At 38.5% G+C, this 26,288-nt stretch overlaps 1 protein-coding gene across 1 annotated transcript in view; it reads right to left on the bottom strand.

Annotated features, from left to right (window-relative positions):
• NALCN (sodium leak channel, non-selective) overlaps window positions 1-26,288 on the bottom strand; it is a 300,444-nt gene that overhangs the window by 141,553 nt on the left and 132,603 nt on the right. Inside the window, exons 12-13 of the mRNA XM_081082492.1 lie at window positions 19,757-19,924; window positions 10,710-10,901 (exon numbers count right to left, since the gene is read on the bottom strand). Coding sequence (XP_080938618.1) covers window positions 10,710-10,901; window positions 19,757-19,924 — 360 coding nt within the window. The remainder of the gene's footprint in view (window positions 1-10,709; window positions 10,902-19,756; window positions 19,925-26,288) is intronic.

Raw genomic sequence — 26,288 nt, 5'->3', positions numbered from 1 at the left:
AAACCAAGAACCCATTTATTGTCAAAATTAGAAAATATCAAATGGTATAAAGAATAAAATAACTTACTTATAATTCAAACAATGAGTTACATGTATATTTTTAAGTTTGTTTTAGAATTTAAAAATTGTACCAGTTTTTTCTTTCTAGGCATGTGTATGTACTTGAAACAAAATTGAATTCAGTTGCCTCTTTGCTTATTTTTTATCATCATCATTTACATCACTCATGACTTAACTCATTAATTATTCTGTAAAAATATAGTTTTGATAACTGTATAATATGCCACCATATTAAAAATTTACTTAAACAATCCACTATGCTTATACATTAAAGTTGTTCCAAAATTCTCACAGTGGCAAGTAATGCTACAAATAGCTTTTTTGAAGATCAATCTTTGAGTACATTTATGGACATTTTCTTGAGGTAAATTTCTATAAATGCAATTACTATATCAAAGAGTAAAAGTACTTTTGAGTGTTGTGATATATAATGGAAAGCTGATCCCCAGAGAAATTACACAACGTTCACTGCCATGTGAAATACGTGAAAGGGTTTCCTGCCGGCAGTGAGCTTCTTTAATGCCCCATCCCTACAAATAACAACAAACTTGTCCTTTTTCTCATTGCCATGCATTTTAAGTTAAGACTGTACCTTCATCTTTTTTTGTTTTTTTCAATTTTCACTGGAGTACATATTTATTGATGAGAGAGAGAGAGAGAGAGAGAGAGAGAGAGAGAGAGAGAGAGAGAGAGAGAAAGTTGAAAGAGAAACATTGATTGGTTGCCTCCCATATGGAACCCAGCCAGGAATTGATAGGGATCCATGTACTCCAGTGAGTACATGTAATTAGGCAGGTGGTCTTTTTTCTCTGTAATACAATGTCTTACTTCTTGCATTTTTGTGGAAAGTTGCATAGGACGAACTAAAGTGAATATTCTAAACTGGAATTGGGGCCTATTTTTTAACTTTCCATGCAATACAGAAAACTGAGTACTTACTGTTGAGTTAACTGCTGCAATAATTTACTGAGAGACCCTTGTTGGTTGGGCTCTCTGACTATTGCCAGGAATTCTACGTGTCATGCTAAGTTGTATTTCCATGCCATTGAGGAACAATACTAGCCATTACTACTTGTTGATTGCCTGTTACATTAAAGGCACCATGTTAACTCTCATTTGTATAGTTTATATCTTTAACCCTCCTAATAATCCTCTAAAAGATATACTATTGATCTGTTTTTATTTAGGGGAGATTTTATGGAGCCATGAGAGAATAGTTGAAATGTCTGGCTATAAGACTGTATTTTTTGTAGGCAACACTCAAGAAAATGTTTAATAATATAGCGACCTTTTCATTGGTGAAAACAGGCTTACAAAAGCTCATCTGAACTGTCTGAGACAATTATTCCTCATTAATGGCTCTCATTTATTTTTGAAGTTGGTGTAATGGAGTAGATTGGCTATGAAAATAATATTAATGGAATAAGGCCATTAATAGTTGGAAATCTGTAAATGATTGGGAGAAAACTATCAAAATATGATGAGGTGCAAACAAGGTTCTCTCCACAGGAGTGCACATCTGGGATTGAAATACAAAGACGCTTTATTTAAAGAATGTGATAATTCGGATAATTGCAATGATATCAACACACAACAGCAGTAAAAGATAGCCCTTTCTGTGCTTCATGCTGTATTAACATCATCTTTTAAAAGAAAGTGCACAGTATACTATTTTATCAGCATGCCACTGTGTGATAAATCACCACAAAAATAACTTAAAATAGGAGCAAAAATCCCCTCTGATATTACAGCAGAAAGGAAACAAAGTTAATTTTACAGCTTTTTGGTGGTGAGATTCTTATCTATATCATTACATTACTTAACAAGTTAAAGCAAATCGATAGTTTTGTATTGCAGAGCTGTATCCAGGCAATGATGACAATTTGGCCTAAAGCCTCAGATGAAATTACCTTTAAGAGACTGTGGAAGATTTGATACAGTAATAGCCACACAGAAAAAAACAACAACAAAAAAACCATCTTCCTGCCCTAAAGATGCCTCCAAATCCTCAAATAATCATAAATTTTTGTCTCTGCTCAATAAAAATGAATTTTGTTCAATGAAAATACCCCCTCAGAGAAATAACATTTCTTCTAGTGTAACCTTCCTCAAAATAGCTCTTCTGATATTCTCCAGGAAAAAAAAAATTAAGAAAGAAAGAGTAAAAGTCTTCAATGGCTCCCCTGTTCACAAACCCAGCCTCTGGAGATACTCCATCATCTGGCTCCAGACAGACACTTTAGTTCCTTTGTCATATGTCCCTCCATGCCCCGTGATCTCCACGTCTCTGATTTACTCATTCTGTGTCCCTTCTACGGAGTATTCTCATCTAATGCCGTTGCCCACATATTTACCTACTGAAACCATATGCACCCCTAAAGACAACTATTCATAAAGCTTCATAAAGCAGACCTCCTTCCCTGGAAGCAATCTCTTCCTCTTATTAAAATGAGATGATTTAGGAACACCATGGCTCATCACATAGAGGTTTCCAGAATTTTAAAATACTCTCCAGGATATCTTTGATATATTTATTTCATCCTCTGGCTTACTTGAGTCCTTTCTTATGTCTGCTATGAGATAAACTGACTTCTTCCTTATATTCTCAGCTATGTTATAAGGTAAAGAAGGCAGTTAGTACATTTGTTGATGTGTACATACCTCATGGCTTCATCACAGAAAGAATGTTGACTGAATTACGAACAACAATAAAACAGGTACATGCTTTATTTAGTCTTCATTGTGAATAGATGTATCTGATATTTTGTGAAAAATGGATTTCAATGGTGTAGCAGATTAGGGGAACGTAAGCATGAGGATGTGATAATCAACAAGAGACAGTATCCATAAAGCAAACAAATGCAAAGAAATGTGAGGCTGCAGATGGTAAAGGCAGATGGGCTGGCCTGGCCTCAGGTTGTGCCTATTTTTTTTAAAAAAATCAATTTATCCCTGGAAGATAGTCATCGGAATGTGTGTTTTTCCTTCTCAGAATTTTATCAGTGTCTCATCATATATGAAAGCAAATTACAAATCCCAGAAAATTCTGAATAAAATATTATTTTAAAGTCTTAGTTAAGACCCAAGGAAATAATGGAAACCCCAGAACAGAAAACTAAGTAGCTTGAGGCAAGAAAAGGCAATCCTAGGAGACTCACGATCTCTGCCAGACTTCAGTTTTTAATGTTGTGTCAGGCGCAAAGGGGCAAAGTCACGTTCCATTAAAAGGTGGAGATGGCTAACTGAGATTCTTGAGTAAAGATGGATACTTATTGGGCTTCCCTAGAGGTTTCGTGGCACAAGGACATGCAAAGGGAACTTTGTGTTTTGACGTAGGCAAATGCCTATGGAATCATATTCCAGCTGGTACTCAGAACTGCAGGGGATGGACAGCCTAGTCAATAGTGGAACTGTGGGAATGGGTTATCCAAACGGAAATAAAGTAAGAGTGTTCCTTATCTGAGCAGCCACAAAAATCAGTTGGGAGTAAATGAACTAAAGGTTTAAAATAAGACACAGCCTGACAAGACCGAATGTTGCTTAGTTGTGGGGTACAGAACATTCTCATATTGCTGACAGCAGATAAATTGGTAAAAATATTTTGTAATGCAACTTCACCAATATCTATTAAAGTTGAACTTAGCTTCATTCTAAGACTCAGCAATTCTAATCCTAGCCACATATCTTAAAGAAATGTTCACATGTGCAGCATTTCACATGTGCTTAAGTTAATGTGCAATGTTCAGAGCAGCACTATTTGGAGTAAAAGATATTTTTAAAAATTCAAACCCCGCATGCATTAATTTTCTATATTTGTGTTACAAATTATCACAAATTAAGCAGCTTTGAACAACACTAGTTTATTGTCTCAATTTCTGTAGGTCAGAGGTGTGGGTATGGTGTTTGGTAGGTTTTCTGCTCAGGGTCTATAAGCTGAAGTCAAGGAGTAGGCTACCCTGTGGTCTCATGTGGAGCATGGGGTCTCCTTCTACCCTCATTCAGGTTATCAGAATTCAGTTCCTGTGGTTGTAGGACTGAGGGACCTGCTCTCTTGATTTGCAGTTGCCTGGATGCTATTCAGAGCTCCTAAAGGTCACCCTCAGGTCCTAGCCTCATGGCCTGCAAAATGACAGCTTACTTCTTCAAGCCAACAGGAAACTCTCTTTATCTGCTTTTTGATTGACTTCAGGTGATTAGCAACCTATTCAGAGGAGTTAAATCCAATCACATTCACAAGTCCTTCCCAAACCCAAGGGAAAGGGATAATGCAGCGAGTCAGATATCTTGAAAGCCCACCTTAGAATTTGTTTGCCATGCAGGAAAATGGAAAAATAATTATGCAGTTTTTTTTAATAATTAGTGCGTCATATATAATGCAATATATAGTTACATGTCATACCACAAGACAAACAAATAAAATATAGTTATATGTACTCATATTGGCAAATCTCACAAGCATTGGGTTGAGTAAAAAATGTAACTGGCAGAAGAAACAGTGCAGTATGAAACCATACATGGCAGGTGTAAATTATGCAAATGTATGTGTGACTTGCAGTTAATGCCTATCTATGCACTAAAAGCTTAAAGGGATGTACAAAAAACCATAAATATCAAATTTAGAAAAGTGGTTCTCTATGGGAAAAGGAAGAGACTGATGAGGGTAGGGCACTCAGGGACTTCAGAGCCATTACCAACCTGCTTGTTAAGCTGAAGGATGCATTTTATTATTCTTGATATCTCTTTGCATGTCTAAAATATTTCATGAAAAAATAAAAAAAACATATGAAAGAAAGAATAATAAAACAAAAATTAATAAAGGATGCTCTGAAGATAAAATAAACCTTGAATTTATTAAAAATATTTCCAAACTCTATCAACACCTGGCAAATAATGAAAAAAAAATTAAGGAGCATGCTGTTTCTTCAAATTTCTCAGTAATTCTTTCAGCACAACTAAAACTACAATTAGCCATTTTGGTGGAGAGGAAACAGGGAAATTAATTTGTAGTTAAGTATTTTATAGCATTTACCGCTTATATTGTATAACTGATTTGGACATGAGTTTAAGTGCAAATTCAATAGAGCAAGTAATTAGCATTTAGAGAATACAAATTAGAAGCATACCAAATAAACATTAAAACTCAAGTTTAAAACTCAAGTACCTCAAGCTATGGAAGGTAGTGCATTATTTATGAATAAAAATGATACCCATTTGTAGACCAGCAAAACAGATGGGGGCTTATCCTGCTTATTTTAGCGACACATTTTATAACCTGTACAGAACTATCTCATTACGAACAGTTAATCTGCATTGCTCTCCTTTTAAACAACCTATTAGTCCCAACAAAACAGGACCTGCAGGATAGTGCCTCTCAGCAGGACTTGCTCTTCCTTCTTAATTCTACTTAGCAGTGTGTCTGTTTGGAGAAAGTTATTGGCTTGAGATGACAAAGTTGTTTTATTATATTTTATCAATATGTTCTTTTATTCTCCATTGAAAAATTTCAAGCACCCTTTCTCCATCTCATGGGATTGTATGCTGAGGCTCCCCTGGCTACAGATCCTGATGCTACAGATCCCACAGCTCAGTGTTAAGCACTTCCGATACTTGTACTCTAGTAGAGGCAATAAGATCTGTGCATAAATGTCAATAGTGTGTGACAGAAAGTGACAATTGCCATAAAAAAAGCGGGGGGCAGGAATCTACTACGTGGTAGGCCCTATGCTGGCTGCTTTGCAGGTACTATCTGGGCATCTTGGGAAGGAGCTGAGGCCCAGATGCTTCTGGTGAAAGAACTGAAACACCAGCCATTCTTCCTACCACATGTCTATTTACACACCGTGTGCACTGGGCATGTGAGAGCTTTGACACAGAGGTAAAAGAGAAAAATTTTATTCAGCTTTTGGGTCCGGCCACTCTAGTGGTTTTTGTGGTTGTCTTTGAAATATTCACCTCTTGCCATATGAGTAATCTAAGCCTATCATTTTTATTTCAGCCATATTGCCAATGATTCATTTAGGAGTGACCAAGTTATTCAATCTTGCCAGTAAGACAGGAGAGCAACTTTGCTGAGGGAAGAGGGTGGTGCTGGGAAAGGTGTCCTTGTTTCTAAGGAGACCCAGGCAGAGATGGCCCCCTTTCCCCTCTAGATTTTATCATGGAGCCCGGAAATGTCACATTCATTTTGTGAACATGAAGACAATACATGGAGAAGGCAATTGCATTAGTTTTCTGGGGGCTGCCGTAACTAAGTACCAAAAACTGGGTGGCTTCAAACAAGGGGAGTTTCTTATTTCACAGTTCTGGAGGCTAGCAGCCAGAAATCAAGGTGCTGGCAGGACCACGCTCCCTCTGACTCTCCTTGCCTCTTCTAGTTCTAGGTGTCGGCCAGCAGTCCTTGGAGGTTCTTGGCTTGTGGATGCCACACAATCACATGGCCATCTTCTCCACATGTGTCCTCACATGACCTCCCCTCTGTGTATGTCTGTGTCTGTGTCCAAATCTCTCCTTTTATAAAATATCAGTCATATTGGATTAGGACCCACCCTTATGACCTCATTGTAACTTGACGATCTCTATTTCCAAATAAAGTCCCATTTTGGGGTCCTGAGGTTTGGACTTCACCATATCTTCTGAGGTACATTATTTAACCCATAATGACACCTGAGAGAATTCAGAGCCCTAGCTTCTTGGAGTCTAATTAATCCCTTGGATGTTGTGAGATAAATTTCCTAATTGTTTAAGTCAGTTGGATTCAAGTTTTCTGCTACCTGCAGCCAAATTATTCACACAGAATTATGCAGACATTTCAGGTGGGATAGAAGGTAAAGGAAGTGATGGAGCTAATGGGGGTCCTGGAGAAGTGGACAGCAGTGGAAGAAAGAACCTGGCTTGCTGGCCCAATACAGTGAGAACAGAACCTAAAAGCTTGCTTTGGTCCAGCATTGTTATTCATGCTTCATCCAAAAGCTTATTTATAGCTACCCTGAGGCAAGTATTGTGCTAAGCAGTGAGGATTGAATGAGCAAGATAGACACCATCTCTGCCTTTGAAAGGTGTGGTGGGGGAAATCCTGAAAAGGGGTCTGAAGAGGTAAATAGAGCTAGGGATGAAAAGATAGTGAGAAACATTAAAAGGTTTGTCACTTTAAGGGAATGGAGAACCTTGAAGCATTTTAAACAGGAGAGTGTAATGAGACTATTTATATCATAGAAAGATCATTTATACTGTAAATGGAAAATGGATTTAAGTGCCTGACAGAGGCAGGTAGACCCATGGGGTATCCCGTGGAATGCAAGTGAGAGATGCCTTTAGGATCCCCTTCACCTTCCAGTATTTTGGGAAGTACCTGGGGTACTTCAATGTGGGTTGAGCTTCATCAGCGGGTCACTCAGTATGCCTGGCCTGCTTTTCTCTGCCGGCCTCCTGCCCCTCCAGGATTCCCTTTTTGGAATCTGGATGGGGAAATCACCTCCGCCTGTCCATGACAGATCCTTGAAAGGGTTAACTTGAGAACATAAGGCTTGAGCCTTAAAAAATCTAACAGATGTCAAAGGAAAGCTCGTTCTGTTAGCCTAAGCCTTGCACAAACATGCTCCCCTTGAGTGGTTATTTAACAGAAATTCCTGAAGACCATCACCCCTGCACGGCCCCCTGAGAAAGGATGTCAGGTGCCAACAGAAGGACAAAGGACATGGCCGTAAAACTACGACAGGGGCGCGGTCCTGATACCTGGTCAAGCCAAAGCCCCGTCTGCAGCTCTCCCTGAGTGCACAAAAAGCCTGCGCCCTCCCCAATTCACTGCTGGCTCTTTCTTGAGTCAGACCACCTGCACCCAGGTGCCTGGAATAAATTATCATTTTGATTACACTGAGCCTTGAGTCCATTCTGTGTGACCCCGGCCCAACCCTGAACCTTTCAATCCTCTTAGGAGGGGTTGATGGCATGTTACGGGGGCCCAAGATACAGTAAGGTCCAATCAAAACAGTGTTTAGTTTGACATCCAGTTCTATTCCTAGAGAGAATATGCCACCTGGATGGCTAGGTCAAGATCAGGTTTGAGAAGCAGCCAGAGAAAAATTATTTTCCTGGCACCAACACTAAGTCCCCTTTGCTGAGTCAGGCTCGTCCTGCCTCTGTGGGACTCCTCCTTTCCTCATGACTGGTTCTCTCAGAGCCTCTCCTTCATCCCATAGCTCTATGTATATTGGTGGTAGTCAGCCTCCAAAATGGCCTGGACCCAAGTAAAGATAATATAAACAATTGCTGATTTTTAAAGTTTACTTTTTTTAGCTTACTTTTGGAGGCAGCATATGATTTTTCTTACACAAAATGGCTTCTCTTAATGTGCTGTGCTTTGACACATACTGTCATCAACCAACCAACCTCAACACCTGACCACTGGATAATGAGGGAGATGTCACAGGCCTCCGCTTCTTGGGTTTTTCCTGGTTCTGGGTCTTACCTCTGAGCTCCCACAGAGCCTTGTGCTTGCCTTTATCAAGGCTTTATGCTTACTTACTGGTTACCTCCCTCAACCAACAATTTCTTGAGGGCTTAGGACTTAGTTGTATTTATATCCCAGGATCACTAACATTGCCTGGCTCTTTCAGGCACACGACAAATGCTTGGCAATAAGTAATAAATTTAGCAACAGGTTAAAAAAACCACAAAACCCCAGGGTAATTAGTCTAGCTATTATGTATACAGACATCTTTTCCCTCAAAGCTTAATTAAAAAATGCACACACACACCCATATATACATATATATGTGTGTATGTATATATATATATATATATACACATATATATACACTGAGTGGCCAGATTATTATGACCACCTGACGTTTGTAGGCAAATAAGCTATAATTTCACGCTGAAGTTGCTAGAGGGCCAGACCATTATAAACGTCTGAATAGCACAACATACCTAAGTATCATTGCTGATCAAGTTCATCCTATCATGTTGATGGCGTATCCCAATGGAGATGGCTTCTTCCAACAAGACAATGCACCATGCCATGGTGCTTGAATTGTGCAGGAGTGCTTTCAAGAACATGAGGGAGACTTTACCTTGCTTAGGTGGCCCCCACAATCACCAGATCTCAATTCAATTGAGCATTTGTGGGACAGAGTTAAAAGAGCCCTCAGGCAGCTGGTTCCACAACCATCAAATCTCACAGAACTGGACAGTGCTATTCATCAGGCATGGTGTCAGATTCCTCGCATCACCTTTCAACATCTTGTGGAGTCAATGCCAAGAAGAATCACCGCAGTATTGAAGGCAAAAAGGTGGCCCAACCAAGTACTGATGGGGTGGTCATAATAATCTAGCCACTCAGTGTATATGTGTGTGTGTGTGTGTGTGTGTGTGTGTGTGTGTGTACATTACTCTTATCCCAATATTATCTTTTCTATATAATAGGATTTACTATGTCAGCTTATGGTGAAGATATATACATTATTTTATCTTGGTCATTAAACTTTTAATGTTTCTAAATCCATATGGAGTTAATTTTCAGGATCCCTCTGGTTACAGCAGTGGTTCTCAACCTTGGCTGCACATTAGAATCACCTAGGAATCTTTTTAAAATCCTGATTTCTGGGCCTCATCCTCCAGAAATTCTGTTTCTTTGTTACTAATTTTGTGGCCCCAACCCATAACAAAGAAACAGAATTTCCGGAGGATGAGGCCCAGAAATCAGGATTTTAAAATACATATTTTATTGATTTTTTACAGAGAGGAAGGAAGAGGGATAGAGAGTTAGAAACATCGATGAAAGAGAAACATCGGTCAGCTGCTTCCTGCACACCTCCTGCTGGGGATGTACCTGTAACCAAGGTATATGCCAGGGGTGGGCAAACTTTTTCACTCGAGGGCCACAATGGGTTCTTAAACTGGACCAGAGGGCCGGAACAAAAGCATGGATGGAGTGTTTGTGTGAACTAATATAAATTCAAAGTAAACATCATTACATAAAAGGGTACGGTCTTTTTTTTTTTTTTTAGTTTTATTCATTCCAAACGGGGCGGGCCGTAGTTTGCCCACGGCTGGTACATGCCCTTGACCAGAATCGAACCTGGGATCTTTCAGTCCACAGGCCAACGCTCTATCTACTGAGACAAACTGGTCATGGCCAGAAATCAGGATTTTAAAAAGATTCCCAAGTGATTCCAATGTGCAGCCAAGGTTGAGAACCACTGATCTAAAGGCTCTTCAAATCTTTAGAAGAATTTATGAGTTTAAAGTTCAAAAGCACCGTTCTGGATTATACCTGACATAAGAATATACGAACTGTAAAACAGATTTTAAAATGTTAACTCTCACAAACAAAGAAGAGCAAACTTTATTTTAAAATTCTATTATGTTTCCATTTAACAGTGCTGAGAACCCTACATTCAATCTTTACTGGTCTCAGCATCTGATTCCATGCGATTATTTCCAGAATTGTAGAATTAATGCATAAGCTGCACATGTGCTCAAACACCTGCACCCTGCAGAAGAGACCATTTAAATATTAAAACTGGCTACTCCAAGTTATCAAAAAGATGACACTATGATTGAACCACTGTTAAAGTGAAATCACTTTGATGTCAATCATTATTACTACCATAAGAATAATGACTTCAACCGCATCTTTTTGTTCTTACCCTTGGAAACGTTGTAAATCTGTCCAGTTCTTCGACAAAGCAGAACATCTGCAAACTAATCGCTGACATAACAATCAAGAGGCTGGCAGTAAATACAACCAAACTCCCAAGCTTTTTCCCAGGACCAAAGATCTTGTACACGAAGTCTTCTAACGCAGGTGAAATCTTAATAAGCCGAACCACCCGAAGAACCTATTTTGGGAGAGAAAAATATACATATTCGATCATTTATTTACAATGAATCTTAAATAAGTTCATATTAAAACCTCATTTTTTTTCATAGCACTTTTTAAAGATGCACTTTTCCATTTAAGCATCTAGAGAGGAACATTCACAGTGTAATAACTAAGCTATCAGTCTAACTCACTATCTGTCCTATAGCAAGAACTCAGTGTGGTAGGTATGGAGTGGGGGCAGGTACGGGGTGGAGGGGGTCCATGAGGGAAGAAGGGGGAAGTCTGTAATACTTTCAATAAAGATAAATTGAAAAAACAAAAACTAAAACATGAAAAACAAAACAGCCACAAAACAAAACAAAAAACTACTCAATAAATCCCAAATGAATGAATGAAGAGAAATGGTGACAACTAAGTGTTTTAACACATATTTCAAAATGGTATTAACTGGTACATATTGTTGAAATAAAATTGATATTTTTCTAATGTTCAAATATTGAGGAAAACGTAGTTCAATTCTATCAATACTCATCCTATCTAATAAAAGAGAAACATGGTTATTAGCCGTGCCTCTGCTACCCTTCCCATTGGCTAATCAGGGCGATGTGCAAATTAACTGCCAGCCAAGATGGCGGCCGGCAGCCAGGCAGCTTGAAGCGAACATGAGGCTTGCTTGCTTCAGTGACGGAGGACTCCAACGTTCCCTGCCTGACGCTGCTGGCCTCTGAGCTTGCAGTTTGAAACATTGTTACAAATATAGAAGCTAAATAAAACCCCAGAAACCTGCTTTCAGCCAGCCGGGATCTCAGAGTTGGAGTTGAAACAGTGTTTCAATTAGTGAACCCAAACAAACCAGATACCTGCTTTCAGCAGCCGAGGCCTAAGAGCTGGAGCCAAGCCTCAGAGCTAAAGCTGGCCCAGAATAAAAAAAGAACAAAAAAGAAAAAAAGGAGCGGTTGGGAGCTTCAGTCACCCACCAGCCTGAAAACAGCCCTCAGCCCCTCACCCAGACTGGCCAGGCACCCCAGTGGGGACCCCCACCCTGAAGGGGGTGTGACCAGCTGCAAACAGCCATCATCCCCTCACCCAGGCTGGCCAGGCCCCCAGTAGGGACCCCCACCCTGATCCAGGACACCCTTCAGGGCAAACCAGCCGGCCCCCACCCGTGCACCAGGCCTCTACCCTATATAGTAAAAGGGTAATATGCCTCCCAGCATCAGGATCAGTGTGACAGGGGGCATTGCCCAAACCCCCTGATCGCCCTGCGGCTCTGTGTGTGACAGGGGGCGGGGCCACAACCTCCCTATCTGCCCTGCTTTGTTCGTGACAGGGGAAGGCACCCCAACCCCCTGATCAGCCCTGCTCTGTGCCTGATAGGGGGGAGCTCCCCAACCCCCTGATCGGCCCTGCTCTGTGTGTGACAGGGTGAGGCACCCCAACCGCCCCCCACGGGCCCTGCTTTGTGTGTGACGGGGTAGAGCCATAACCTCCCCATTGGCCCTGCCCTCAGTGTGACAGGGTGCAGCGCCCCATCCCCCTGATCTGCCCTGCTTTGTGTGTGACAGAGGGTGGTGCCCCAACTCCCCTATTGGCCCTACTCTGTCAGTGACAGGGGGGAGCTCCTCAACCACCTGATGGGCCCTGCTCTGTGCATGACACGGGGGAGCTCCCCAACCCCCTGATCGACCCTGCTCTGTGCGTGACAGGGGGTGGCACCGCAACCTCCCCATCGACCCTGCCTTGAGTGTGACAGGGGACGGTGCCCCAACCCCCTAATCAGCCCTACCCTGAGCGTGACTGAGGGTGGCATCGCAACCTCCCAATCCGCCCTGCTCTGTGAATGACAGGAGGCGGCGCCCCAACTCCCCAATCAGCCCTGCTCTGAGCCCAACCAGGGGCTGCACCTAGGGATTGGGCCTGCCCTCTGCCACCCGGGAGCAGGCCTAAGCCAGCAGGTTGTTATCTTCCAAGGGGTCCCAGACTGCGAGAGGGCACAGGCGGGGCTGAGGGATGCCCCCTCCCGCCCGAGTGCACAAATTTTGTGCACCGGGCCTCTAGTTGTATAATAAAGTAAAACTTCCCAAGTGTTAGTGTACATTCATAAAAAAATGTTTTAAAAACCTTCTGTCTTGGAGCCTTTACTTAAGGCTGACATTGATACCCTAAGGTCCATTCTCTCCATCCTGGAAATAGAACTTTCTGAATTTTATCCTAGGAAGGATCTACCTAGGGCTGCAGACTACTTTTCCCAGCCTTGCTTGTAGCTAGGTGTGGCCAGCAGACTAGGTTAACGCCTACGGAATGTGAAAGGAAGTGATTTTTGCAACTTTTAGCACATAAAAAGAAATAAATCTGTCCTAGATACTCTTTTTAATACTTTTCTTTGGCTGGGAAATGGAAACAATTGGAGTATACCCTTTGGACCAAAAATAGAAGCCTTGAATAGAAGATGATGAATCCAATCTGACAGAAAAGACCAACTTCCTGGATGCCCACACAGAGATGAGCCACCTCCTTCCCTGGACACCCACCAATGCTCTAACAACTGAGCATACCAGCCAGGGCCAAAATTAAATATATTTGGGTTTTCCTTTCCAGCATCCCTAGCTTCCTGCTTTTCCTGATTTGTCTTTGACAAATCATTACTACATTCATAGTCCATGAGGTCCACAAAGGGACTCCCAAATCCCTGAGATCCAGGCCTGACCAGAGTATTCACAATTATTTGATTCAGCAGAACATTTGCTGGACTTATGAGAAGTGTTCCTTTTTTTTTTTTTTTTTCCCAATTGGTATTACTGTAAGAATCACATAAGCTTCCAGCTTCTGGGAGACATTTTTGCTACTACATGGAGAACGTCAGCTTAAGAATGATAGCATCAAAGAAGAAAAGTGACTGAGTACCAATAATACAATTTTAGCCTCTGAATGTTGCCCCCTAAACTCTGAATTAACAGGAAATACTGAGGTAACATGATCATGCTGTCAGAGCCAGCAGCAAGAGCACCACACAGCTCTGCTGGTCTGACTGGCTCTGAATGGCTGTGAGTACCTGCATTCTTCTAAATTCTCCTACCCCACTACGCCAGGGCAGGCTCCTGCTTGAACCCTGCCCACTGTACTAACTGTTGGGAACTTAGTCCAAGCTCCTCCTTTATCCTCTGCTCACTAGGCAGCAGGTGTTGGGTCCAAGCCCCTCTGCCTGGGGCTGGACCTCCTAGGATGCCGGGTATAGGCTATGAGAGGTTGTGGGTGTACAAGAATAAGTCTTTATTGCAGAAGCCAATGGCCATATAGCCATCAGATAAGAACAGTCCTCACAGCAAAGTCCATACAGGCAGGCAGCGGGACACCGGCTGGTCAATGCATATCTTTCCCATAAAGTAGCATCTGTCTCTGTACCCACAGCTATTATCTAAGCAGCCGCACACTGCATCCTAGACTCACCGCCTCACCACGTAGCGGTACCTGAACTCTCCGGCTCAGCAGCTTCTCCTGTCTCTCCTGCCCAGCTGCTCTCTCTAGCAGACTTCTTCACACACTCCATTCCAGCTGCTCTCTCTCTATACTCCAGCAGACTTCTTCTCACTCCAGCCAACTAGCTGGACAGTAACCTACTTTGATACCATTTAGACAAAGAGGGCTTCATGACAATAGTTACATTAGTCATATTGGCTACAGAAGGACACAGGGTGCCTTGTGTCCTTGCACCCAATCATGGTATCGTGGCCTGATTAGGATTCCCAGGCTCAGAGTCCTTGAACATCCCGTTTAGGCACATGCCCAGAGCGGCCTTTGGCCATTCTGGTGCATTGATAATAAGGCCTCTATGCTCCTACCAGCCTTGACTATCCCGGGACCTGGCACGGTTCCCACACATGCCTATTGTCTGAAGAACACAAATGGTATGGTTTCTAGCCACATGTCTAGTAAACAAATAGACAAATGTTTAAATAAGTCGAGAAAATGTATATGTCTTCATGCTAAAGTCCTTCAAATTAAGCATTATATTACATATACGGTTAAGTTACCAGTTTTTCCTGTTATAATACTTTAAGTATACATTCTGAAATCAGAACATTACACTGAGGCTATCTTTCAAAATGACAAGCAAACAGCTTTATCATAAAAACCATTAAGATATTAATATTCATAATCATTAGTGCCTAGAGTACTAATCTGGGAAGATTTCACATTTTTATTAGAGTTGTTTATTCTCAAACATAAGTGATCGGTATCTAGTTGTTAATATTTAAATATAGGCAAGTTTACAGAAACACTTTAACTGGTTTATAGCTCAAATTTAGTACTGTGTGTTTTCCCCATTTGTGCTAAAATTATATTTAAAAAATTTCCTTTGTAATTTTGAATCCTATCCCAAATGCTAATAAAAACAGCCTATGCACATCTGTGCAATTTTGATAAATTAATATTTCATTAGCTGGAAGAAACAGAGCTTAACATAACTCCCACATTGGTGATTTGATCAGCAATTTCAAAGGATTAACCTTGCATCCTAGGAAAGCCAAAATCCTCATAATTATGCCTTTTCATTTATTTGGGGAGAAGTATGATTTTTACTCTGTCTACCCAACATGTTGATTTTTGTGTTCCTACTGATACTCTCAAACATAAGGTCTGTAGAACATTCTGTGATAGTTTCCAAATCACATTTTCCTGGTCACATTTCTAAGTCTCTCTTAGAGACTATTCGTTTGATTAGTAAGTACTGCAGAAATTGTGTGGTTTAGAACATGAGCTGTGAAATTAAATTTGTTGGTGATGAGTTTCTACCATTTGCTAGTTATGTGGTCTTAGGCAAGTTCTCAAATCTCTTGGGACCTCCGTTTACATGTACACTCTCTAGCTCACATAATTGTTATGAGAAACAAATGAAACAATGCACTCAGCACAGTGATTGGTGCATAGTAAATGCACAATAAATACCAGTTGGTGTCACAATTATCCCGGTATGTTAGAACCACAGCATTTTTAAAGACTTCGTTAATTCCCATAGGACAATGCTGCCCTATGTTCATTCCAGCCCCTTCTACACTGGTCTTGGTGCTACTCTTTGAACAAACCAAGTAGGCTTGCACCTCAGGACAGGTACCATGTGGTTCTTTCTACCTGGAATGCTTCCTCCCTGAGCCTCTCATGGATTCCTCTCACTCCTTTCGGTCTCTGCTCAAATTTCACCTCTTCAGAGAGAGCTCCCGTGACAACTTACCTAAAATGACACCGCATCCCACAACCTCTATCATTTTTACTATGCTTGTTTCTTCTTGATACCATTTCTGGCACTTGTATTCTACATTCTGTTGTATACTTGTTTATGAACTGCTTGCCCCCTAGAATTTATGCTTACTAAAGTGGGGAACTTCATTGCCTTGTTCACCTTTCTCCCATCAGTATCTGGAACAGTTCATGGCACACACTATGTGCTCAGTTAATATCATTTAAATAAATAGATGAATAGCACCAATAATTAGTCTCAGAGATAACTGATATTTTAAAGGGAGTCATTTTGTACAAAACTGTTGACTTCACATTTAAATATGAAAAATGTGATACTCACTAAGGGAAGACTTGCTGCCAACACAATGAAGAAAGGCCCACTGAAATGAGAAGTGTGAGGACCAACAAGAGAGATGAAAGTGGACCCACAAGGTGCCAATCTGTTCGGTACAATGGATTCTCCATTTGTGAATTTGCAAAAATCCTGTGACACCCAAGCTTCTTAAGAGATTTATTTATTTTTTAGCCACAAAATAACTGAGGTATGTAGGTTTGAATTATTTTATTAGAAAAATATACCCATGGCCATGTATAGAGAGATACAGATGAAAATCACTTAACTATTAATATAAATTATTACAAATTATAATCCAGAATTAAAGACACAAGTAAAATTTCCAATTTCATTGATTGCATATTATGTGACTATCTATATATATAAAAGCCTAAGCAACCATTACAACCGATTGACCAAATGACAAGTCAACCGGTAGCTATGACACACACTGACCTCCAGTGGGCAGACACTCAATGCAGGAGCTGCCCCCTGGTGGTCAGTGTGATCCCACAGCCAACCTCCCCCAGCCAGCCAACCTCCCATGGTTCCTTCCCCCTGGCCATCTGGCCCCAATTGGGACTGGGCGAGATGGGCCAGGGGCCTGATCGCTGGCCAGGCTGAGGGGCCCCACCCATGCACGAATTTGTGCACCGGGCCTCTAGTAGCTATGCAAAATTATTAGAAGCATGAATACAAAGTCTAGATATTTTGTAAAAACAGATTAGTAGAAAAACACCAGAGACAATGACTATTAATAATTTGTAATACTTTAGTATATTTCTATGCAGTCATTTTTGACTTTAAAATATTTTTAATATTTAAAATGTTTTCCAGAGAGTATTAGATATTATTATCTCCTGTTTCTTCTTATCTGTTTCTTTATCTGTAGTACGTGCTGAATAGATAGATATTAGTTTAGTAGCCATCCAATGGTTTGTTAGTGACTTAAGATAGTATTTCATGTGTAAAACCAAGTAACCTTCAGGTCATTTTTAGGTGTTATATGATTTTATACAGTTTTGCATTTAAATAAAACAATCATATCTCCAAGTTATTGCAAATTCATCACAGCTATTAATTTTATGGTCAAATTGGCATATGACTTGCTAAGCTATTCCTCAAATATTTACCATTTAAACAGTTTCCATTTTTTTTTATCTCAAAGAATTCGAATTTTGATCTATTTCTAACATTTTTACAAAAAATTATCTGTGAGAATCTATAAGAATTTTCAAACCCTGAATATATTTTATACTATATCCTTGTTGAAATAGCATTAGTATTTTTTAAATCTGTCTGATAGGATAGGTTCATATTAAAGTATCATGTAGCTTTGACTATCAGGTATATTTTCTATAATTATCTATAATGGTTCTCTAAGGTAAGCACTACATGCTCAGGTTGATTTTGTGAAGCTAGATAGCAGTGTCGAAGGGCCTATAATGCATGAATATTTAGGAAGCCCATTTTGTATCAAGAGTTTTGAACATGTGTATATCTCTTGCCTTAGCCATCTTACTTAGGTAGCCAAGGCCAAGGATATAACCCAATATGGGACAAGAGATTGATGTGCAAGGATGTTGACGGTACTAAAGTGTGTCCCAAAATTCATGCAAGAAGTAATTTTGATAGAAAACACAGGTTTATAATTAAAAATTGTAAATTTTTTATTGATTCATAAAGTATACAGTATAGGGTTATGTATGGAATAGCATATCAGGTAAATGGCTTCCACAACTTTGCTGGCACATATGCACTCTTTTCTTGAAATTTTCCATGACCGTTTTGCATAAATGTGGCTGAATTTCGTTGATACAGCGCTCAATTTCCTCCTTCAAGGTGTGGGTGGTCATGGGCTTGTTGGCATAAATCTTAGACTTCAAAAAACTCCAAAGAAAAAAGTCCAACAGCGTTAAATTGCATGATCTGGGCGGCCAATTCTGATCACCAAAACGGGAAATTACACGACCAGGAAATGACTCATGCAGTAATTGAATTGTTTCTTTGGCTATATGGCATGTGGCACCATCTTGTTGAAACCACATGTCATCCACATCCATATCTTGCAATTTAGGCACAAAAAACTGGATTATCATGTCGTGATAGCGAGCACCATTAACTGTTATTGCCTGAGCAGCCACATTTTCGAAGAAGAATGGTCTGATGATGGCTCCAGCCCAAAATCCGCACCAAACAGTGACACGTTGTGGATGCATTTGTTTCTCAACAATCACTCATGGATTTTCTGAACCCCAAATGTGACAATTTTGTCGATTAACCAAGCCATCAAGATGAAAATGAGCCTCATTGAAATTCAGCCACATTTATGCAAAATGATCATGGAAAATTTCAACAAAAGAGTGCGTATGTTCCAGCAAAGCCGTGGAGGCCATTTATCCGATCTCTATTCCATACATAACCCTATACTGTATACTTTATGAATCAATAAAAAATTTACAATTTTTAATTATAAACCTGTGTTTTCTATCAAAATTACTTCTTGCATGAATTTTTGGGCACCCTTTAAAAGCTTAAACCATGATAGTCCTCTATGATTTCAATATGCTTAGTGGTGATTTTTAGAAGATCAACTTTTTATGTTGCAGTGTATTTGGTTTTCATTTTTATGAATAATATTTTCATGTCCTTTTCTCCAAGTAACTAGAATATTGAGTTTCAGGTTATAGCATCATAAGTTAATACAGCCCTGAAAATGACAGCTTTTGTATTACCAATAAATAAAATCAATGAAATTGGAATGCATTTTCTTCACATTGTGCTAATTTATGAACTATATTTTTAAAACATATCCATTTATTACTATGAATTTTGAAGAGTTTTAAAAAAAATATTACAATTTATAAACATACTATTTTAGATATTTAAGATGTCATCAGACCTATCTTTTTTTAAAAATATATTTTATTGATTTTTTTTTTTTTTTTTTTTTTTTTTTTTTTACAGAAAGGAAGGGAGAAGGATAGAGAGCTAGAAACATCGATGAGAGAGAGAGAAACATCGATCAGCTGCCTCCTGCACACCCCCCACTGGGGATGTTGCCCGCAACCAAGGTACATGCCCATGACCGGAATCGAACCTGGGACCCTTCAGTCTACAGGCCGATGCTCTATCCACTGAGCCAAACCAGTTAGGGCTCATCAGATCTATCTTAAGTGTGCATTTAATAATTATACATAAGTGTTATATATAAACTTATACAATTATTATTATAATGTGACTAGTATTTTCTATGGAATAAAAAATGTCTAAAGACAAATAGGCATTATTTGTATTACCTGAAAGTATGTGAATTGAGAATGATAAAGATCTGGATATACATGAAGAGTAGTTCCAATCACAAGTAATAGCTCAAATTTGTGGAGAGATGAGCTAATATATCCAGTAAATCCCAAACACCATATCTTCAGAAGTGCTTCCAAGTCAAAAAGTACGGTAAAAGCCACCTAGGTGAACAAAGAGACAGTGGAATTGAAATCTAAAAGTATAATTTATTTAAAAATATTTTATATATTTGTCAGTCCATGAATTTCAGCCACTATCATATAAAATGAGGAGCCCACAATAATCTATTCTAGAATGACATTTTAGTAAAAAGAATAGTTTGAAACACACCAACTAGAACCTAGCATACCAAATATATCTTAAGCAATTAGAAAACATGTTAAAATGTTAAATGTTTGCCAGTGGCATTATTTCTTCATTATCTACTATTTGATAATATTTAAAAGTCATTTCTATTGATAGAATTACTATATACACAGATAGGGTACATTTTTCTTTTAACTTTATCTTTATTGTTGAAAGTATTACTGCTGTCCCCTTTGCTTTTGTTCCCCATTGGCCCCCTCCACATTCCACTTGCCCCTCCAAGGCCTTCACCACACTATTGTCTGTGTGGATGGGCTATGCATATACGCATACAAGTCCCCTGTTAAGCCCTCCTCACCCACCTGCCCAATGCTGCCTTTCCTCTGAAGTCTGTCTGTGCTTCTAGGTCTCTGGATCTATTTTTTTCATCAGTTTATAAGGGTGCACTTTTGTATAATTTGTTTACTCTAAAGATAAAGTTTCTATAATGCACATGGTATATTATAAAACAACTTACATATTAGTAAGCAAAATTAAACTAATATGTAAATGTTTAAATATTATTATGTCTTGGGCCACAAACAAATAGAGATAGATTCTATACCAAGCAATTTATGTACCTGCATTAACATGTTAGTACATTATGTGTCCATATTATTAGTTAATAATCAAAATTACTATATTAATGAATTAGCTTAACCTCTTAATCTATCACATTAATTCTATGAATTTGTTACTACAAATACTAATATTATAAAATACACATGTAAATACAGCATGTATTATTTCTTTACTTGTCCTATGGGTAAGAAAACTCATTTTATAAAGAAGTTTGCAACTGGAATGAAAATGTGCAATACAGCTTAACTCCTAATTGAAGAGCACAAGGCTGAGTGTTGGAATCAGTCATAAGATATCCCTCTGAGGAGATACCAGGTGATTTATTGCAAGAAATGAAGAAAGAAAGCTCACTTTCCTTTTTTCTAGGCCAACACAGAATATCAGAAGGGATTTTCTTCCACTCACATTTGAAAAATGTGAAGAAAAACATATTTTTAATAATGACATTTTAGGAATAAAACACTAAACGCATTGCAAGTGGTTAATTTAGATGTAAGGAAGAAATTAACATTACTTTTCTATCTAGTACTTCTGTAGACTCAAGTTGCTTCTTAATTTGAATTGGCATGTCTTTTTTAAAAATATAAAACAGTAATACATTTGAATTGTTAAATAATCCTAAATATAAAGTATTAACAAAATCCCCTGTGAGCCACTTTGCATATTTCCTTCTTAAGATCTCCTGTTTCATCTAAACATATACTGTACAATCACATAAATGGGCTTGCATTTTATATGTCACTCTGCAACTTGCTTTTCTCACTCACCAACAATCATAGACAACCACCCCACCGCCCTGGGATAGAGATTTGGTCCTAATTATTCTTTTCATCAGCTGCATATTTCCCATAGCATTCAATGTTTATTTAATTCAACATTCTCCCTGATGACTCACTGAAGAATAGTTTTTCCTTGATAAGAAATCATCGGGAAAAATGTTAAGCATTTTGCTGCTTCAATAACAAGACTACATTAACCATCCTTATGCAATATTCATATTTATTGAACTTTCATATCTATAAAAAGAATCTCAAACCTAGCATTGCTGGGGCAAAGGACAGGTTTATGGAGCTTTAAATTTTTTAAAAAAGTATTAATAAATTCATTCAAAATGTTATAGAAAATCATTTGCCCTCCAGCAAGGTAGGAAAGTGCTTCCTATTTTAAATCTGTACCATCACCAGATGTAATCAAACTTAATCAAGCTTTTGCTTATCTGTTCATGTGTGTATTGATTATTTAGCATTATTTTATTTTTAAGACAGTTTTTCTATTCATAACCTTGCCAATTTTCTATGGTGATGTTTTGTCTTTTTTATTAGTTCTTGAGGTTGTTGATATTAAGAACAGTCATCTCTGTCTGCTATATAAACTACAAATAGTTTTTCCCTAGTCAATAGTTTGACTTTTAATTTTGGTGGCATTCGCTCTGTAAGCACTTTAAATTTTATCCGGTCACATATTTCTATCTTTATGATTACTTTCTTTACCTTTACATACAAAACAGGTCTTTAAAAAGATTATTATCAAACTGTCATATCCAGGATCACACTATGTTTTTCTATTTATTTGGACTATATTTTTAAATAAAAATTCCCCATAGAGATGCTGTTTCTTGTGAAATTTATTTCCATGAATTTAATATTCCAGTTACTAATATAAAGGCATTTTTTTACCTTTTAAATTTTTATTTATTTTTTTACCATTCTACCTAGTTAGTTCCAGTGAAGAGAAAAGCTATTGATTTATCTATATTGACTTTCTTCAACCACCTCAGTAGATTCTTCTATTAATACTAATATTTTTAATAAGGACTCCTGGGTTTTATTAAAATATGTACATTTCATTTGCAATTGAAGATTAATATTTTTTCAAGATTGATTTTGGGGTTAATTGGATTACTTTATTAGCTATAATGATATAGTTGTACGGTAATATAGTAAATAATGAAGTGGGGAAAGAGAGGAATCCATGCTCCTCATTTTCCATGAAAGTTTTTCAGCATTCCTACATAATAGTTGCAGTGGGTTTTTATAATTACTTTCTACTCTGTTTAAGGGCTTCTCTTCTTTTCCAATTCTACTTAAAAGAATTTTAGCCTTCAATTTCTTGAGGTAGTGAAATGTATCACAAGAGCCCTTGGTGTTAACAATTTGAATATTCCTTGAATAAACACTAAATGATAATGCTAATCTGGTTTTTATTGAATAACTAGAGCAGTGATGGTAAACCTATGACACACGTGTCAGAGGTGACACGCGAACTCATTTTTTTGGTTGATTTTTCTTTGTTAAATGGCATTAAAATATATAAAATAAATATCAAAAATATAAATCTTTGTTTTACTATGGTTGCAAATATCAAAAAATTTCTATATGTGACACGGCACCAGAGTTAAATTAGGGTTTTTCAAAATGCTGACACACCAAGCTCAAAAGGTTCACCATCACTGAACTAGAGGCCCAGTGCATGAATTCGTGCACCACTAGGGTCCCTTGGACTGGCCTGCGGGGATCGGGCTGAAACTGGCACTCCAACATCCCCTGAGGGGTCCCAGATTGTGAGAGGGCACAGGCCAGGCTGAGGGACTCCACCAGTGCACAATTGGGGCTGGGGAGGGACCGAAGGAGGGCTCCAGGGCGTGTCTGGCCCATCTCACCCAGTCCTGATCGGCCCGGCCCCAGCAGCAAGCTAACCTACCAGTCGGAGCGTCTGCCTCCTGGTGGTCAGTGTGCATCATAGAGACTTGTTGGACACTTAGCATATTAGGCTTTTATTATATAGGATATTTTCTTTATAATTTTTGTAGTTACTTTCATATATGAAATTGGCGTATAATTTTACTCACACTATCATGTCAGTTTTCGTTAAGCTTATGCTAGTTTTATTAAACGTACAGAGTTTTCCATTGTCTGATCTGGAATTGCTTAAATTAAACAAGAAATATTTCATCTTTAAAAGTTGGTAAAGCACAGCAGGAAAACCAGTGGGTCCATTCCTTTTTGTAATGGTAGATTGAAACTTTCCAGGGTTCTTCTGATCATGTTTCATATCTTGCCCATCAATTTGACCCTTTTCCAAGAAATCATAATTTTTTTCTAGATTTTCAAGAACTTTGTTTAAAGTACATTTTTCCAGAAAGGACTGGTTCTGTCAAGGTTCAAGGGTTCTCTTACATATTTGGTACCCCCTTTAAATCAGTTTTGTAGCTGATGTTTCTCAAACCCTAAAAGTAATGTGACTTGGGCCACCAATCCCATATGAGGGCAGGATTGTGCCTCCACATTTTCAGTAAAGCTTACTCTTTTTCTACTCACGTGGGGTCAAGGTCAAGACAGAAGTTTGCCAGATTACTTCCTACTTTCATTGTGCCCTGATGTTACATGAGGTTCTCTGCTCTGACATTTCACTGCACATAGTGTTTACTCCAGTCCTGAAACAAGTTCTAGGTGACAAAGATATGCAAATGCCCTCAGGGCAGCCACTGGCTTAAGTGACCATTGGGCATTTTGCACTCACATCATTTGCCCTTTAGACTATTCCTTAATTTTTAGCACATTCTGCTAAGTACTTTAAATCTTTTAATATTTAGGTGCCATTTTTAGTTGTTTTACCTTTTGGAACCACCTTGTATGCGTTTCCTAATAATACTTGGTTTTGTGTTTAAACATAATCATGTTTTCTAGGTCTTTTGATGGGAAAATTCAACCTGTCCATATTTAATGTACCAAAGTTATAGTTGGTCTTACGTTTCCTATTTATTGTGTGAATGTCATTTTTATTTCATTTTTAAACCTTTTCTTATCTTTTCTGGCTTGGTCAAATTGTTGTTGATTTCTACTCCCTCCTTGCTAATTCAGATGTTCTACTCTGCTTTTCTAATCCTTCAGATTATCCCAATGATTATAAATCAACCTATACTCTTTATTATTGCATTTAATCGGTATCGTTGTAAACTCCTCTCTCAGGCAAATTTGCTTACACACTTATCCCAAACACCTTGCCAATCTATAGTTCAAAGTACTTCTATCATCCTGCTCTCCATCGCTATCACACACCTTCTTTCATGCTCTCTATTGATATCACACTCCTGCTTTTCCCAAGATCATACACAAATTAAATTATAGTTTCTGGAGTCCTTGATTTTTTAAAGGTTCTCATTTGACATTTTTATCACCACTTTTCTTTCATCTTCTCTTATCTATTCCTGTGGATTGAGATGAATTTATTTTATAATACTTTGGAGTAGTTTCCTCAAAGAAACATCAAGGCTTGTATACTCTCTTAATCCTTTCCTATCTAAAAGACATTTTTAACTCTCACATGAATATTTTGGCTGCACACAGATTGTTAAGTTGCTGTTCTTTTTACTTTTTACTTTCTAATTTTTTAGATGAGTCATCAAGTGAGCAACATATTTATCTGTCTTGGTTTTGCAGGTTATTTAAGCATTTCAGAGTCTTCAAAAGGTATTTTCTTTATGCTTGCAACCAAGGAAGGACACCAGGATATGCCTAGAAATGCATTTTTTTTTTCTTCATTTAATCTCCCTAAGATTTAGTGAGTCCTTCTAATCTACAGATTGGTGCTTTTCCTCAGTGTAGGAAAAAGCTCTTCTCTTGCTTATTATTATTATTTGTTTTCTATCTATTCTCCTTTTCCTTCATAAGCTGCTATTATTCACCTACGTAACTAGCCTCTCATGATTTCCAATCATTTTTTCCACTTGATCTCCCATACTAATAATTAGCTCTCAACAATGACCATATCCTTTTTAAAAATTCAGTTTTTTTGAAAAATTTAGCCAAAGTTTCAGAAAGTTTGTTTGTGCTTGAATTATCTGTCTTTGAGATATTTAAAAAAACCCACCCTTTATCTCTTCCATCAATTCTACTTAATTGGGAAACTTGTGCTAGGTGTTCATCTTGGATTTCTGAGTCTCAGCCTCAGTTTCTGAGTCCCTTAGAATAAAAATAATTTTTTCTTTGCTTGCTCATGCCTATGTTTGTTTTTATACACTCTCAAACAAATATGGGGTAGCAAAAAGAATTGCAATTTTTTGATAAATAACCTAACAACCCATGGCCCTTTGGTGGGTGTCAGGTTGAAGCTGCTCCAAGTCAGGATTCCTCACCGGCTGCTGGAATCCATTCCCACCATTTACCTGGTAGTGATTCAGCTTCCAGGGAAGTTCCATTCCTGGACTACAAGCAAGCAGTGTCTTTGAAATTGAGTTTTCCCATCAGGCAAATAACAATGCAAATGGATCCTGCTGCATATTTTATTATGAATTATGATTATTTAAACAGCTCATTCCATCTGTCTTTTTTGTAGCAAAGTAAAGTAATTAATTGCATTTCTATTTAGTTGGATAATCTTTCTAGATATATTTCAGGCATTTATTAGTATAGTTGACCCTGGAATAATATGGGTTTGAATTGTGTGGGTCCACTTATACAATAAATATCTGTACTATTTTTGATCCATGGTTGGGAGTCTGCAGATATGGAGGACCAACTCTATGAATTGTTCTATACCATCTACACTAATAAAAGACAAACATGCAAACATGCAAATTGACCATACCTTTGCTATGCC

The sequence above is a fragment of the Myotis nattereri genome (assembly GCF_964212035.1).
Source record: "Myotis nattereri genome assembly, chromosome: 2".
NCBI lineage: Eukaryota > Metazoa > Chordata > Mammalia > Chiroptera > Vespertilionidae > Myotis > Myotis nattereri.
This window is presented reverse-complemented; position numbering and strand designations above follow the sequence as displayed.